Source organism: Oncorhynchus nerka, linkage group LG27 (assembly GCF_034236695.1).
Source record: "Oncorhynchus nerka isolate Pitt River linkage group LG27, Oner_Uvic_2.0, whole genome shotgun sequence".
NCBI lineage: Eukaryota > Metazoa > Chordata > Actinopteri > Salmoniformes > Salmonidae > Oncorhynchus > Oncorhynchus nerka.
The window spans coordinates 63,497,605-63,514,511 of record NC_088422.1 but is presented as its reverse complement, the minus strand read 5'-3'; the positions used below and the strand labels follow the sequence as shown (position 1 = coordinate 63,514,511).

At 41.0% G+C, this 16,907-nt stretch overlaps 1 protein-coding gene across 1 annotated transcript in view; it reads left to right on the top strand.

The window, feature by feature from the left end:
• The window catches only part of LOC115112131 (T-cell immunomodulatory protein-like), a 142,015-nt gene that overhangs the window by 1,604 nt on the left and 123,504 nt on the right, over positions 1-16,907 (top strand). Inside the window, exons 3-6 of the mRNA XM_029638956.2 lie at positions 153-292; positions 441-492; positions 657-734; positions 952-1,046. Of these exons, the coding sequence (XP_029494816.1) occupies positions 153-292; positions 441-492; positions 657-734; positions 952-1,046 (365 nt within the window). The remainder of the gene's footprint in view (positions 1-152; positions 293-440; positions 493-656; positions 735-951; positions 1,047-16,907) is intronic.

Sequence of the window (16,907 nt, the reverse complement as noted above, 5' to 3'; positions counted from 1 at the left end):
AACATCAATAATTCCACAATGTCCAGGCAAACCCTGTGGGTAAGGGTAGATTGACACAAGATGATTTTAGCTGTCACTGAGAACAGCCCTATGCTGTTCTTAACTGGCTTATGTCAACAGCAGGCACTCAGTGAATGTCTTTCCTCTTTCAGCAATTGTATCATAACTGGTGTTGTTCCTGGAGACTACGATGGAGATTCTCAGATGGATGTGCTTCTTACAGTTCAGCTCAAGACCAAGGCCACCTCAGACACAATGGTTTTTGTATTCTGGGGAAACAACCAAACCCTGGGTAAATTGTTGCTCTATTAGGCCTAGATTCAGGCTTATGGAATACAACGTTTGAGGCTTGTAGAACAAAAATAATGTACTCTAATACAGAAAGTTAACTTCTGTTATTAAATAGCTAACTGATTAACATCTCTTATCTGGTTTTGCAGATGGGCAAGTGGACCTTAATAAGACATTTGTGGACCAACCTCTGATAATGGAGTAGGTTAAGCATGTAAAAAAATATATATTACAAATCACCTGTAGCAGTTGTTTTCTATGATGAGTTTCCATGCAAGCAATACTGTTTACCTAAACTTTGTCCTTTGATCTTGCTCATGGGTAGGCAGTTTTGCCGGTTTTATAAATGAAATTCTCTTACGCAGCTTCAATGGGGACATGATTCCAGACATCTTTGGGGTTTCTGCTGATTTCTCCACTGAAGTCTGCTATCTTACTGGAAGGTAAAGTGGAGATTAGAAAAGTGACCCAATGCTTTGCAGTCCCCATAAACATTGTTTTATTTTACATTATTATCCATGTCTTGACAAAACTCAATTGCAATACATTGAAATATTGTAGATGTATGCAGTGTTAAAAACAGCACCTTTGTTGGTTGGTTCTGTGTTTTTTCAGAATGTCTGCTGAGCACATTAATCATGTTGTTTTCTTTCCTCACAGGAACGCAGTGTGGCAGGCAGCTCTAAGTTCACGTGTCAAGATGCGTGTCCCTCATTCCAATGCTTTCATCGACCTAAACAAGGATTTCACCGCCGGTGAGTAGGCAAATGTCCTAAATGGTTTATTGGAACCTTGCATTGCCAGACTCAGTAATCTGGCATTACAGTAAGGCTGGATGGAAGCTAATTGGGAACGATACCAGATTAGACTAATGCAGGACATGGTGTGTGTAGTGTTGGTGTGCAATATCTTTTCCATTTCTTCAGCAAGATTGGAGTCTGTAGACTCACGTTCTACAATGAAACATAGGGACAATGTGGCATGGCAGTCTAATGGCTGTGTGATCAGTCTCTTTAGCATTAGAGTCGAGAGTAGTGAATTCATTCTGGGGAATTGGGCACTCTTCTGGAGCTTGGTAAGTAGATGCTTGTATAATGGTCAAAATCGGTGTTTCCCACACTGTATACAAAAGCGAGGAAGTTGAGTCCGTCTCTTTATATATTTTTGAATTGATATGACGTAGTAACTTGCTAAAGATTTCCCGTCTGTATTGGGATCAGTTTGTGGGTTACCTTGTGCTATTCAACCCTTGGAGAGAATGTCGGTCTACTAGAGCCAGTATCGCAATATTTTTTTTCCCCATGGCAAAAATGAAAACACGTAGCAGACCAAATTTGAAGCACTCCAAACATTGCGTGCTATAGCTTGAAAAATATAAATAAATATGACTTCCTGAAGAAGTTAAATCCGCTTTGTGTTTTGCTTCCTTGCCGTGGGACTAATGAGTATCGCAGTACTGGTATCGTCCCGGCCCTAGGGCCTATTCTACAAGTTTCATGAGACAGCTGGGTAGATGATCTGTCAAGGCAATTATCACTTTTTATTTATATTGTGTGGAACACAAACTTTCTCCTGAGTTCCTTAAGCTCCAAACAATTGGATTCAAATATATTATAGTTAAACAATTTTCAAGTTGACTAAGAGAGAGAGGAATTCCCATTTTCCTCACCACTGAATAAATAAATTGGGCTTCTTCTTGTTTTACTGGCTTTCTCTTTTTCCACAAAATGCCATCCGACAAAAGCTGTCACTTAGACTTATGGTCCTGACGTTTTAGCTTCTTTTTTTTTTCTCCCAGGAAGTTAAATCTCATATTAAGACAATCACAGAGACTGCTGTCGTGTCTGACCTACGGTAGGTATCTTTTTGGGGTATTTGCTTACTGAGCTGTGACAATTTAACCAGAGCATAATCATTCATATTTAAGCTGCTAAGGGATTAGAAAGCATATTCTTTTGGACATTCCAGCCCAGCTGGAGAGAGTATCTTAAAGGTTAGCCTGTCTGTAATTTAGCAAGGAAGTCTATGTTACAGTTTGGTTTATGATTTATAAAAAAATCTGTGCTGGAGCGAGGATTGGAACTGTGGGTGTTGACCACTTTTGTCAAATGCAAGCAGGAATGTTACAACTCACCGATTCAACTAGTCAGTCAGTTTGAATGGCTGCTCGTTGCCTGCTTCTCATATTCATCTTGTGCAAGAGGCTGCTGCAAGAGACTAGAGCACCTGTCCTAGGGGATTTTTGCCTAGGTCTACAGAGAAGCAGAGCCCTGAGCCCCGGGGCACACGTCACACTGGCAGGAGCCTGGCTCGAGTGCAGGCACCCAAACCAGGAGACTGCCATGTCGTCATGGAAACGCTTTGTTGTTTCACTGATTGTCAATCTGCAAATGTAAAAAATAATAATAATTTATATATCTATAGAACATTCAGAGACTATACACCTGTAGAGAAAATTGCTGCTGATTAGAAATAGCACTGAAATGTACAATTATATTGTCCTCTGCAATGTGTGTGTGGTGCAGCCACGTTTAGCTGTGAAGAGCTTAGTGTGGGAGTGAGGATACTGCTTTTCAGGAGGAAATTAATGAGAGAATTAGGTGAATTAGAGCTCTGTCTTTCCACTGCACCTGCCAGCCTCTCTAAGCATGGGGAGAGAGAGACTCGGACATGACTGTATAGCCTGTACTAGAAATCAAGAGTGTGCAAAGTTGTTCCTATGTTTTCCAATACCCCATAGGATGCACAAAAGGGACTGTTTTGGCGAATCGACTACAGCCGGTACAATAAGTGGGAAATCATGTTAGGTTTTTGTGTGGAACATTTTAAGTGGACCTCATTTGGTTTGGACCACCACTTGCTATCTTTGTGGCCTGGTCAGAAGTGTCACAGAGAGGTATTTTATTATCATGCGTCCTATCCAGGGATGATCAGAGGAGGGTCATCCCGTGTCGCGGCTCCAATTTTAGTGGTGTTTAAAGCTGTAAACATACACAGCCGAGCTGCATCCAGTGACCCTCTACCCACGACTCCTTTTAAGAGATCTGAAATTGCTTCCTGTTCAATGTCGAGGCCTATTTAAGCTGTAAATTGGACTGTCCAGCTGCCGCTGTCCCCCTCTACAGTATCACATGGCCAGTCTGTATCATGTCTCATCGCTCTCTTCCACTTCTGGTGTTGTCTGTTCAACCCTCCTCATCTACAGTTGAAGTTTACATACACTTAGGTTGGAGTCATTAAAACTTGTTTTTTAATCACTCCACAAATTTCTTGTTAACTAACTATAGTTGTGGTAATTCGGTTAGGACATCTACTTTGTGCACGACACAAGTCATTTTTCCAACAATTGTTTAGACAGATTATTTCACTTATAATTCCAGTGGGTCAGAAGTTTACATACACTAAGTTGACTGGGCCTATAAACAGCTTGGAAAATTCCAGAAAATTGTCATGGCTTTAGATGCTTCTGATAGACTAATTGACATCATTTGAGTCAATTGTAGGTGTACCTGTGGCTGTATTTCAAGGCCTACCTTCAAACCCAGTGCCTCTTTGCTTGACATCATGGGAAAATCAAAGGAAATCAGCCATGACCTCAGAAAAAAATGTGTAGACCTCCACAAGTCTGGTTCATCCTTGGGAGCAATTTCCAACGCCTGAAGGTACCACGTTCATCTGTACAAACAATAGTACGCAATTATAAACACCATGGGACCACGAAGCCGTCATACCGCTCAGGAAGGAGACGCGTTCTGCCTCCTAGAGATGAACATACTTTGGTGCGAAAAGTGCAATTCAATCCCAGAACAACCGCAAAGGACCTTGTGAAGATGCTGGAGGAAACAGGCACAAAAGTATCTATATCCACAGTAAAACGAGTCCTATATCAACATAACCTGAAAGGCCACTCAGCAAGGATGAAGCCACTACTCCAAAACCCCCATAAAAAAGCCAGACTAGTTTGCAACTGCACATGGGGACAAATATCGTACTTTTTGGAGGAATGTCTTCTGGTCTGATGAAACAAAAATATAACTTTTTGGCCATAATGATCATTGTTATGTTTGGAGGAAAAAGGGGGAGGCTTGCAAGCTGAAGAACAACATCCCAATCTTGAAGCACGGGGGTGGCAGCATCATGTTGTTCGGGTGCTTTGCTGAAGTAAGGGCCTGGTGCACTTCACAAAATAGATGGCATCATGAGGAAGGGGAATTATGTGAATATATTGAAGCAACATCGGAAGACATCAGTCAGGAAGTTCAAGCCTGGTCGCAAATGGGTCTTGAAAATGAATAATGACCCCAAGCATACCTCCAAACTTTGGCAAGATGGCTTAAGAACAACAAAGTCAAGATATTGGAGTGGCCATCGAAAAGCCCTGACCTCAATCCCATAGAAAATTTGTGGGCAGAACTGAAAAAGCTTGTACGAGCAAGGATGCCTACAAACCTGACTCAGTTACACCAGCTTTGTCAGTAGGAATGGGCCAAAATTCACCCAACTTCTTGTGGAAGGCTACCCAACACGTTTGACCCAAGTTAAACAATTTAAAGGCAATGCTACCAAATACTAATTGACTGTATGTAAACTTCTGACCCACTGGGAATGTGATGAAATAAATAAAAGCTGAAATAAATACTATTATTCTGACATTTCACATTCTTAAAATAAAGTGGTGATCCTAACTGACCTAAGACAGGGAATTTTTACTAGGATTAAATGTCAGGAATTGTGAAAAACTGAAATGTAGTTGGCTAAGGTGTATGTAAACTTCCGACTTCAGCTGTATGTTCTGGTAGTTTATTAAGATGAGCAGGTTGTGACAACTACAGATGGTTAAGTATCCCTGTAAAAAGGCTCCTAATTGGCTAATTCCGACATACTTGAGTGGTTCTACTGCTACCCAGGTCACCAAGTCAGTACTGACACAATAAGCCGAGGAATAGATGCGTAACGTGCCAACGAGCTCCAATACTCATATAGCATCACATAACAACCTTGAGGGAGTTTTGCATTTCATTTTATTGGTTATATTTTACTATAACGTTGAGGTACCCTGGGGTTGGTATCACAGTTTTATATCTCTATAATGGTTTTGCTATACCGGGGAATCGGATTGTGAGAACTCATTAGAAAAAAGTGGTAATTGCCAAATAATTATAAATGTCATTATGCTCAAAGACACCAAACCGATACTATCATATGGCTTGTCGCTAGGCAACGTGGATTTGCAACGCTTCCCGCAGAATCCAATTAGGAATAGTTTTTTCTGTTAGAGAGAAGTTGATTGTTGGTGTAATGTGAGGGAAACAGATTTGCCTCATATCAACGTTACTGTAGTGGGACTTTATAAAGGGATTCAGAACTGGACAATTTTAAAAGGCATATTTAGTAGTTTGGCCTGTTTTGAGTCACTGTGTCACATTTTGCATGTTAGAAGCATTGCGTTTCTTTTTTTTTTCATACAGAATCGTTTCTGTAATATTGATTAGGCTACCACGTGTTTGACATTGGCCTACCTGTTTTTAAAGATCTACTGTAGGCCTGCATGTAACATTCATGACATATGCTGTAAATTAACATGATATAACAGCCACGCAGATTTTATACAGATATTGCAATCATGAAAGGATGAAATTAGCTTATGTCTCATAATGGTATTGTACCGACCTTAACATGGAACATTCTGTCATAAATTCTAGACTTGCTTCCCAGTGTTCGCTCCTAATTTTAATAATTACAGAATTAAAACGAGCACAGCGTGGCTAGTGAGGGACCAGGCTTTGAGGTGCAATGTTTACGCCGTGTCTCTTCCTGGAAAGCTGGCAGAGTATCGAACATACAGTACATTTGTTTACATCAGTTTGTATAGATACATGAATAAATAAATAAAGAATCTAATTTCTCACTGATGTACTGTATACAGTATGTCTGTGGCCTCTGGTTGCGCTGCTGTTTCCAGTGCAATCCTCTTATGTGTAGCACTCTCCCCCTCCAGGCTTATAGTGGTATATTAGCATAATACCAAACAGGGTCCATCCATAAAGACCAAACAAACAGCAGTATCTGCCTGAAGCTTAACACTAAATTGCTTGAATAAATAGTTTTTATTGAAAGATCTACCGTATGCACTCACTCAACATGGAAATATGTAACTTCTCTCTCTAAGTCAAATCTTTGTCAAACCCACATTGTTGTTCTGATTAAGTAGCTTGAGGGGCGTCTGGAGTGAAGCCATGTTCACTACAGGAATCAAAGAGGTTTGCAAGTACACACACACACACACACACACACTCCGACATGGTCACAATAACATTGCTCACATAGGCCTAAAAATGTACGTAGGCTATGCTCCACTGCAAGGATGGGCTTCTTAAACTTGTTACAGGATTTCAGTGAGCAGTTAAACTCCTGTATTTGCTCCACAGAAGTGGCAGAGAAATGGAATGTGTATGAGGAGTTGGTGTAATCCCCCATAATGCACCTACGTTGTTCCCTTAATGGTTTTATGAGATTATTTCTCCTGCGAATAGCATCTTTCCATTTTCTGGTGCTGTTGTGTCATGTTTGTGAATGAGGTGCTTTGGGTTGAAGGCACACGGTGTGTATTGACAGGAATTGGCTTATGGAGGATTTATTTATGGGATTTCACTTTTTCCTGCCCTGAATTTCATGCTCTTCTCCGGAAGCTCACTTTTATGGAGTCTTTTGGGTTTGTCCCTAACTTGTTTTAATGTCAGTTACACAAACAAGCTGAATGGGGAAAACATTGATACAATATTTTATTTGAGAGATTATTGCATGGAGAATGTCGGCTCAGTCCAGCTCTCGTGCCTTTTTCTCCGGCCTGTGTAGTTGTTTTTTCATCCCTTGAAAGCTACATACAATATCGTACAAATACAAAACCTTCAACATATTGTTGGTATCTCAATGCTGTCATTGCATCTTTTAATGTCATGCCTAAATCCTCATTTGGGATTTGGCAAGTTAAATTGGCAGTTTCACGGTCTGATCAACTCCTCCCAGCAGAAGACAGAGCCATATTTCATTCAATCTGGCCAGGCAGTCTGGATCTCTCCCTTCCCATCTTCCTTAATGGGACAATGGGCTGAGTGCTGGGTTACTGTCCTTGATAGAAAACATAGCCATGTAGTGGGGAGGGGAAACCTCTCTAACAACTGACTTGCTCAAGCAGTAGTTATTGGAGCATAAGTCACAAGCAGCACAGCAATTATTAATTAAAATGCTTCAAGTAAATGTCCATTTTTCATTTGTTCCGTTTTGCTGGCTGCATATTGTCTGCGGCAGTCAACAGAATGGCTATTTGGCTGCCATCGATTTTTCATGGCTGACGTTTCAAATGTTGCCTGCCTGATGTTCGTCAAGTCTGAAATGAAATGTTATTTTTTTGTTTTTACCCAGGACCTGAGGAAAATAATAGATTTGAGCACTCCACTGTGAGATGAAGATCTCTTTCTAGTCCCATAGAGATGTACCCTAGATCCTCATGTCACACACGGATCTACTCTGGGATATTGGCCTAGTTGTTTTTACCTGTTGTTTAGCCTGTATTTCTCCTGGGATTCTGAATTCTATCTCCACCATTACTTTTCTTCAAGGATTTTGTGTCGGTGCAGGGATTCAGTAGCTCGACGCTACAACCCCTGCTTATCTCCCGTGCTCTCATACTGGAAGGCTCCCTATGTCTGATAGTTGTTGTATCCATTTCACTGATGACTGACATGACATTTCCTTTTGTAATGTCAAAGGCTTCTTTCTCCCGTGCAACAGCAGAAACGTGGACTGGAGTGGGGAGGTCAACATTTTAAACTTTTTTATTTAACCTTTTATTTAAGTAGGCAAGTCAGTTAAGAACAAATTCTTATCTATCTAAGAGAAGAGAATGCATGAGAACACAACTGACAAACCGATGAGAACAGAAAGGCCTATCTCAGTGCTCTGAATATTTAGCACCCGCACACAAACACAATTCTGACTTAATTTTTGCCTCATTGTGGGCTGCCTAATTCAACCCATATTTCCCTTCTGAGTCCTCACTCGTTCACAAATTGACATGCGGCTTCCAACCCCTGGACAGAGAAATGAGATCAAACTCACTTGGCCCTGCGTGATCCCATCTCCTCTCCGGCCTAAGGGGTGAAGCCCCCCCCCCTGTTCCCCTCCGTCTGTCACTGAGCGGGGAATTGGAGTCACAGCTTGTTTGCTGAATAACAGTCTAACAAATATGCTGCTCAGGGGCATTAAAGCCTATGGAGAGGGGCAGCCTAAAAGCAAAGCAACCCTTTCCCATCTCAGCTAATGGGAGTGGGCACAGCAGTGATAACTGCAGACAGGTGGGGCTTGGGAGGTGTCTGGAGTCATAGGACACTAATGCAGAGGAATGTCATGTTTGGTTTACAGCCTTGCTGGCACAGGGGCTGAGGAGGCTCTGAGCTTTAGGTAATAACCACTGGTTAAATGCAGGTAGGGTAGAGAAACCTTACTGTGGATTTGCATTAATATGGTTTAACTAGCTCTAAATGCAGTTGGCCTATTGATGCAACTTTAACAGTTGCATCATTCTGAAATGGGATGCTGTGATAATCTTGTAGATTGGTTATTACTGACTATTATGTACTTTGTTTTCATACACCCTCGTATTATTGTTCTCATACCTTATGCACCATTCATGTAAATATCTTTGTCAAGACAAGCCATTAACTGTATTTTTCCCCATTGGAAAAACAAAGAAAATATTTCACAACAAAGCCCTGGTTAATTTGACATCTTTTTGTTTGACAACTGTCAGCTGTTTGACTCGTCCTCGTTAGGTCATAGCCCTGTTCTCTCTGTGAATGTGTTCTGTCTGGCATGGGGGATACCTCTCAGGAGACTGCCTTCCTCTGACTCCAAATACAAAGCACCCTACTTGAATACATGAACAATGGTGGGAGAGAAAAGCCACCAAGACTGCTCATTAACAGCCCTGCACCTTGCTGAACGTCATGGCTCGTGTGTGAGAGGGTGTCAACGCCAGCCTACTGTAGCACATGCTGGAGACAGTAGGGATGGCTGAGCATCCCACATACAGTGTGAGCATTGTGTGAAACTTGTGCGAGAGAGAGAGCTGTGGATGCACTATAATTAGCTACAAATCTGCTCACCCTCATTTTTCATCAGCTGCTGTTTGTTTCCTCTTCATTTACTCCAAACAGAATCTCTCTCCAATTACCAGTCCTTAGTGGCTGACCCAGAGATTTATATGTCTCTTTAATCATCATAGTGGGAGAATGGAAGGAGGAGGAGGTTTCATTTAGTTAGTCCCAAACCCCTCATTTGGCCTGCTGACATGACTCTGCTGCTCCTCTGTGTTGACTATACGATAACCTAGTAGGAGTGCTTTCTTGCCGTTAGTGCTGAGCGATTAGTGCTTTTTGAGGTCGGTTCGGTTTCCGTTCGATTATTAAAAAGTAATCACGGTTATCCATTTCCGTTTGGATATATTTTTTAGACAGTATATGCACTATGCATTGTGTGTTGAATGCTCTAACACTGAATTAAACCGTTAATAAACATCCCTTGGTGTTAGTGACTGCCCATTACTGCTTATCACTTATTAACCAACATTTTTTCACATTACTTTACTTGAATAAAATATTTTATTTGATGACTTTATCATTTCATTCCAAGTCATCATCTCATCTCTTTAGATCTGCTGCCTATACTGTCTGATAAAATCACAATTTAAGTAGTTCTTCAAAGTATTTTTATTTAATTTGACCTTTATTTAACTAGGCAAGTCAGTTAAGAACAAATTCTTATTTACAATGATGGCCTAGGAACTGTGGGTTAACTGCCTTGTTCAGGGACAGAATGACAGATTTTTTACTTTGTCAGCCTGGGGATTTGATCTAGCAACCTTTCGGTTACTGGCCCAACACTCTAACCACTAGGCTACCTGCTGCCCCACGGAATCTCACGTGTCAAACTCATTCCATGGAGGGCCGAGTGTCTGCGGGTTTTTGCTCAAACCTTGTACTTGATTGATTGAATTAAGTACAAGGAACTCCCCTCACCTGGTTGTCTATGTCTTTTAATTGAATGGAAAATCCCCCCAAACAAAGCCGCAGACACTCGGCCCTCTGGAATGAGTTTGACACACCTGACTTAGATCATGTATTTTCAGGCTCGCGAAGCAACTGCTTTCTATCCCTCTTGATCGCACGTCTCTCTTCTCTCAGTCTCTGTGTCTGCTCCACACAGAACGGACAAGTTTAAGCCGTCGCGCAATTGATTATGGTCATTGTAGTTAATTATCACGTTTTCGTTAAAAAAAAATGTACATACATACATACAGTGGGGAGAACAAGTATTTGATACACTGCCGATTTTGCAGGTTTTCCTACTTATAAAGCATGTAGAGGTCTGTAATTTTTATCATAGGTACACTTCAACTGTGAGAGACGGAATCTAAAACAAAAATCCAGAAAATCACATTGTATGATTTTTAAGTAATTTGCATTTTATTGCATGACATAAGTATTTGATACATCAGAAAAGCAGAACTTAATATTTGGTACAGAAACCTTTGTTTGCAATTACAGAGATCATACGTTTCCTGTAGTTCTTGACCAGGTTTGCACACACTGCAGCAGGGATTTTGGCCCACACCTCCATACAGACCTTCTCCAGATCCTTCAGGTTTCGGGGCTGTCACTGGGCAATACGGACTTTCAGCTCCCTCCAAAGATTTTCTATTGGGTTCAGGTCTGGAGACTGGCTAGGCCACTCCAGGACCTTGAGATGCTTCTTACTGAGCCACTCCTTAGTTGCCCTGGCTGTGTGTTTCGGGTCGTTGTCATGCTGGAAGACCCAGCCACGACCCATCTTCATGCTCTTACTGAGGGAAGGAGGTTGTTGGCCAAGATCTCGCGATACATGGCCCCATCCATCCTCCCCTCAATACGGTGCAGTCGTCTTGTCCCCTTTGCAGAAAAGCATCCCCAAAGAATGATGTTTCCACCTCCATGCTTCACGGTTGGGATGGTGTTCTTGGGGTTGTACTCTATTTTTTGTCTCATCAGACCACATGACCTTCTCCCATTCCTCCTCTGGATCATCCAGATGGTCATTGGCAAACTTCAGACGGGCCTGGACATGCGCTGGCTTGAGCAGGGGGACCTTGTGTGCACTGCAGGATTTTAATCCATGACGGTGTAGTGTGTTACTAATGGTTTTCTTTGAGACTGTGGTCCCAGCTCTCTTCAGGTCATTGACCAGGTCCTGCCGTGTAGTTCTGGGCTAATCCCGCAATTCCAGATTAATACAGTGAATTATAAGTGAAATATCTGTCTAAACAATTGTTGGAAAAATTAGTTGTGTCGTGCACAAAGTAGATGTCCTAACCGACTTGCCAAAACTATAGTTTGTAAACAAGAAATTTGTTTTAATGACTCCTACTTAAGTGTATGTAAACTTCCAACTTCAACTGTATTTATATATATATTTAGTTAATCTCAGCACAAATAGTCTTTAACTTTGAGAATGAACATGTGCATTTTTTTTCAAGTCTGGGTGTAACATCAATTGATGGATTCAGAGAATTAGTTTGAGGATATTTTTCTCTGCAATCAGAAACAGCAATACTCTGAAAGCTCTGGGGTTATTTACCATGAGATTAATCTGGAATTGCATTGATTAGTGTTTAGCAAGAAATGTTCTCATGCTACCATACTCTTGCAGCTCTACTAGCGACTGACATAAAAACCCAGTAATAGCCACCTCGGCTCACAGCGAGACTATTTGCATGTTTGCTTCTGTCTTGCAGCTCAAGTTATCCTTACCTGTAATCCTCAACCCTTAGTTGAAGGTCCCAGTCTAGGATTTACCAGCAATAATGAAAGGATCTCAGGCAGAAAATAAGTGTGCGAGAGAGATGCAGGTGGTTGGGGAGGGAGAGAATACCCCCCCCCCCCCCCTCTACTATGCACTGTGTCAAAGCCCTACTTCCACCTGGGTAGAGATCAGAACGGTGGCTCTGTTTATTCACAAGGTAATGTGATGAAGGGATATTATGGAGCTGTATCCCTGCTCCCGTTCTGTATAATGGAATTGAGAGCTATAATAAAGTCCAAGTCAAACCGTCAGCAGATGCCTTAAATTGCTTCCAATCCCCTTAACAAATCTGATTGAGAGGTTATGAATAACTCCAAAGCATCCCTCCCCAACTACACACACAAGCCTAGTGTTTTCCTTGAAAATAAGTCAAATTGAGGATCGATTTTAGATGGAAGCTATATTCCTTCTAGATTGGATCTGGAGATTCTTTCCGGAGTCATCTGCATACCCAACATGTAGAAGCCAACAACATTGATTTGCTTTGCTTTAGAATCTCCCACTCTCCTTCTCAAGACCGTCTAAAGCTTACTATTCTTCTCATGCTGTTTGTCTGCCGTAGTTGCTGTAATGTACGCCAGCTCTCTGTATCAGAGAAATGAACTTGTCACTTTGTTGTGTCGCCTTCCTCCACTCAGAAAGATGGCCAACAGGGTATTGGAGAAGACGAGGGATTTCTCCAGAGTTGTCTCCTCTTCCCTAGAGCACCCCACTCCCTTTCTGTGGGTCTCCCTGTCTACCAACATGTGTTCATGATGCCTCAGGAAAAATCTGCTCCAAAGCAGAGCACGAGGAAGAGTTTGCAAACCCATCATAGTGCTAGGTATTCCTAACACCGAGAGTATGGATGTGGGGGATGGAACTCCACACAGTGCTCTCGATTAAACACTCTCATTAGACTTAATTAAATATTTCTAACAAAGCTGCGGGATAATGTTTCCACTTCTCCCTTTGCTTTAAATGTTTCTCATTGTAATCCGTATTAGATGGATAATATGTGTGTAACACAGCAAGCCAGATGGATAGATACACGTTTTTTTGTTGTAAATGTATGTTTTGTAACTACGTTTGGGATCATGCTTTGCGCCATTCTCCAAACTGTTTGCATAGTCATTTCATGATTAATTGTCAGTTCCGTAGACACTAATCAATCAAGTAATTCCCATAACATGTTTAGCTGCTGCATTGCAGTTTCTATGTAGACCTGTATGTGTGAAGTCTGTCAGGGAATGAATAGAACAACCACTTTTTATGGCATGTTTCCCCTAAAGGTATAATCTAAAATGTGCTCGTTAATATTTTAATCCTGGAGTTCTTTGAAATATGCATGCCATAATGGAGAGGTAGTATGCCAAGCTGGGCTTGAAAAACACACAAACAACCACAGAATAGAGCACAGAGGCTTTCGCAATGCATGCTGGGAAACCTCCGTCAGCCAATGAAGAAAAGGCGCTGTGTGAAATGCTGGGTTGGTCCACATATACAAGTGGTCTAAAATAAGAGTGTGAAATTAACACTGTTAATCAAGACTATATAAATAATTTCTCTATAATTTGAATCTAATTTAATCTGGGGCTCTGGAACATGATCAATAATCACTCTTTTCCTTTTTTTAATGTCACTCCATATTATTATCAGTGACACTCCTGATTATTCAATTAAGGAGGCAGTAAGACTGAAAGGACACTTGATTTGAGCTGATTGAATGGGCTACATCAGGCTCCATGATAAGGAGAGGTAAACAGATACCCAGTCATCAGATCTGTAATGGCTGGCTCAAATCGACTATGATTATCCTGCAAGTAACAATTAGCCTACCTCATCTGTAAATATATTCATGGTCTTGTGTGTTTTCTTCGATTTTTCTATTCTTAGGAGGAGAATATTAACTGAATCGAACATAATCACCCTTAATCCAAGAAAGGAGGTGGGAGAAACAATCCACTGATTTAAAGATGAACACTTTGGAATTAAGATGTTCGAAATCGCTATTTTGGGATTTTCTGCTTCGTAGGTTTTCATCTGCAGATGCATCTGATTTTTACTCCAATGCCACAGCTTGTTAGTCTTGGTGTAATTAAACAATCTGTTCTCTATTTTAAAGCTGCAATATGTAACTTTTTTGGCGACCTGACCAAATTCACGTAGAATGTAAGTTATAGATCTTTCATTCTCATTGAACACCGGTATTAAGAAGCAGTAGATCTGTTTTATGTGCGCTATTTCTATGCTTCCCGTTCTTAAGTTTTATTTTTTTAATCTATTACTTTCTGTTTTGTAAACCAGATGAAAAAACAATATTTTTGGTTATGGAAAATATATTTCACAGCGTTTTAAATGATACAATGATTCTCTACACTATACTTGCTTGTTTTGTTACAAACTGAATTTAGCAAAAACCTATTAGAATTTTAGCAACTAGGAAATGCCGGAGCGATTTCTACTTCTACACCTTTTAATAATTAAGACTGTTTCTTTAATTAGCTTTGTGGTTGCAATCCTGCAACTAGACTGTGACATGACATATCACTTAGAGCCCAGAGCCTTTACTCATACCTGAATTATGCATTCATTGGAGTCACGGATTGAAAATGAACAAATCGGTTTTGAAGTCTATCCATTTGCCAGTACTGTATATCAACCTGCAAGTTTATGCACCTTTTTGTAATTAGTTTTGGATTTTAAGGTCATGATGAATGGCTTTCCCTAATGAATTATTCTCGGGAACCCAGACCCTAGGCAACAGCAGTGATTAGGGTCTGGGATGAATGACGGAATTTCTTGGTAACTTCGAAAAAGGGGGGATCTGGGGAGGGTCCTCCTCAGACAGACAAATCACGAGGCATGCCGGAATGTTGCGGTTCGATACCAACGTTTGCCGGTATAAAGCAGTGGTTTTAGTGAAGGTAGTTGACGCAAACTAGCCACTTGAGAAATGCCCTCATTAAAAGTAACCTCCGTTATTTCCATCTTTAATAAGCTTGTAATCTTGTCCATCTTACCCCAGCACTGTTTCTAGTAGATGTCCTGGATGGGTGGGAGCACATCCCATTTATATTGTGTTATATTGACTACTAATGGGTTTTTCCTGATATCCATCTTACTCAAATAGTGGTGCCATTGTAAAAGAAGTGTCGTATGCGTACAACTGTGTAAAACCAAGTGACGGAAGAAGTTTATACAGCCGTTTTTTATTTTACTGGGCAGAGGTCTTTTATAGAGCCACTGAGGTATGTCCGTTATTGTGAACCAGGGAGAGGAGGAGGATGATGGAGAGGAGTAGGAGTGGCCCGTGGGGACTGTAAGTGTTTACAGGATTTCTCAGTGATGTGGAGAGCTCCCCTGCCTCGTCCATGCCCCCTCTAATCAGACAGGCAGATAGACACCCACTGCTAGTTGGGGAGAGCTTCCTTTTATAGCCTGATTATTGAACCTGTTTACTCCTCATCAGCAGACTGCAGGAGGCTACACACTCCACATGGGTCACACGTCTGAAGATCACAGATGGAGTGAGAGAGAGAGGGAGAGACTCGTGGAAAGTGAGAATGCAGCTAAACTCAGCGGTTCCTTCAGCAACACACTATGAACTGTATAGTAGTGTCTGTCTCCAAAGGTCTCTATCTATCTGTATGGATAACCTCTCCACCCCACTCCTCTCTGTATCTACTGCCCACAGTGAGACCATTGATCAAAGCAGCCTCTCTGTGGGTGAGATTATTGCTCCCTTCCATGAAAAGGGCATCTGCCTGCATGAAGGCAGATTAAAGGCCCATGTGTTGTGTGGAATTTTCTTTGTGTGCCTTCCATTTTGCCACACTTAGGCTTATCACGGTTAGATGTTGGATTTCCATGGGCGGTATGAAGCAGACACTGCATGAGTGGAATAGGAATATTGACTTAAGAGTGAAGGACAGCACTCTACTCCAAAAATCTGTTTTAATATCTCACTGAAATTAGTAGACGCCATCCAAATTATCATGATATCTTTTACAGTGCACAGAATATAAGTGGTTTTCACTTATGACTAGTATATTTCTATGTGGAGAAGACACATTGGACCCTGTAGGCATTTTTTCCTGCCACCCTGATAATGTTAGAAGACGCGTTGAGAAGTTTAATTTAGTATTCTGCCTTGCATGTGATAGTCTCACAATATATTAATGAATAACTGTAGGGATAGGGATCCCAGCTAAGTTGTTCCTTCCTTTTTCCTTCTTTCTTAGTGTTGTTGCGGAGTTCCCCCAGCCCTGAGCTTAACAGGGAGCCCACAAAGAGCCCAAGGGTTAATCACGACCATGACTTAATGTACAAATAGCTTTTTAAATTGTGAGAAATTAAGAATAATTGCTGCGGAGCGGATGTCAAAAGAAAAGCACTGAAATATGTACAGTACCAGTCAAAAGTTTGGACACATCTACTCATGCAAGGGTTTTTCTTTATTTTTACTATTTTTTACATTGTAGAATAATAGTGAAGCCATCAAAACTTTGAAGTAACACATATGGAATCATGTAGTAACCAAAAAAAGTGTTAAACAAATAAAAATATGTTATGTTTTAGATTCTTCAAAGTAATTCAAAATTCTAAAGGCACTCACACATCTAATATTCTTTGCAGGTGCATGGTAAAAGTTGAATAAAATGAGAAAAGAAGAAACCCGCACACTGCTCTTACTAGTAACACTGCTCTTTAATAAGCTTTACATATCGGATTCTTCAAAG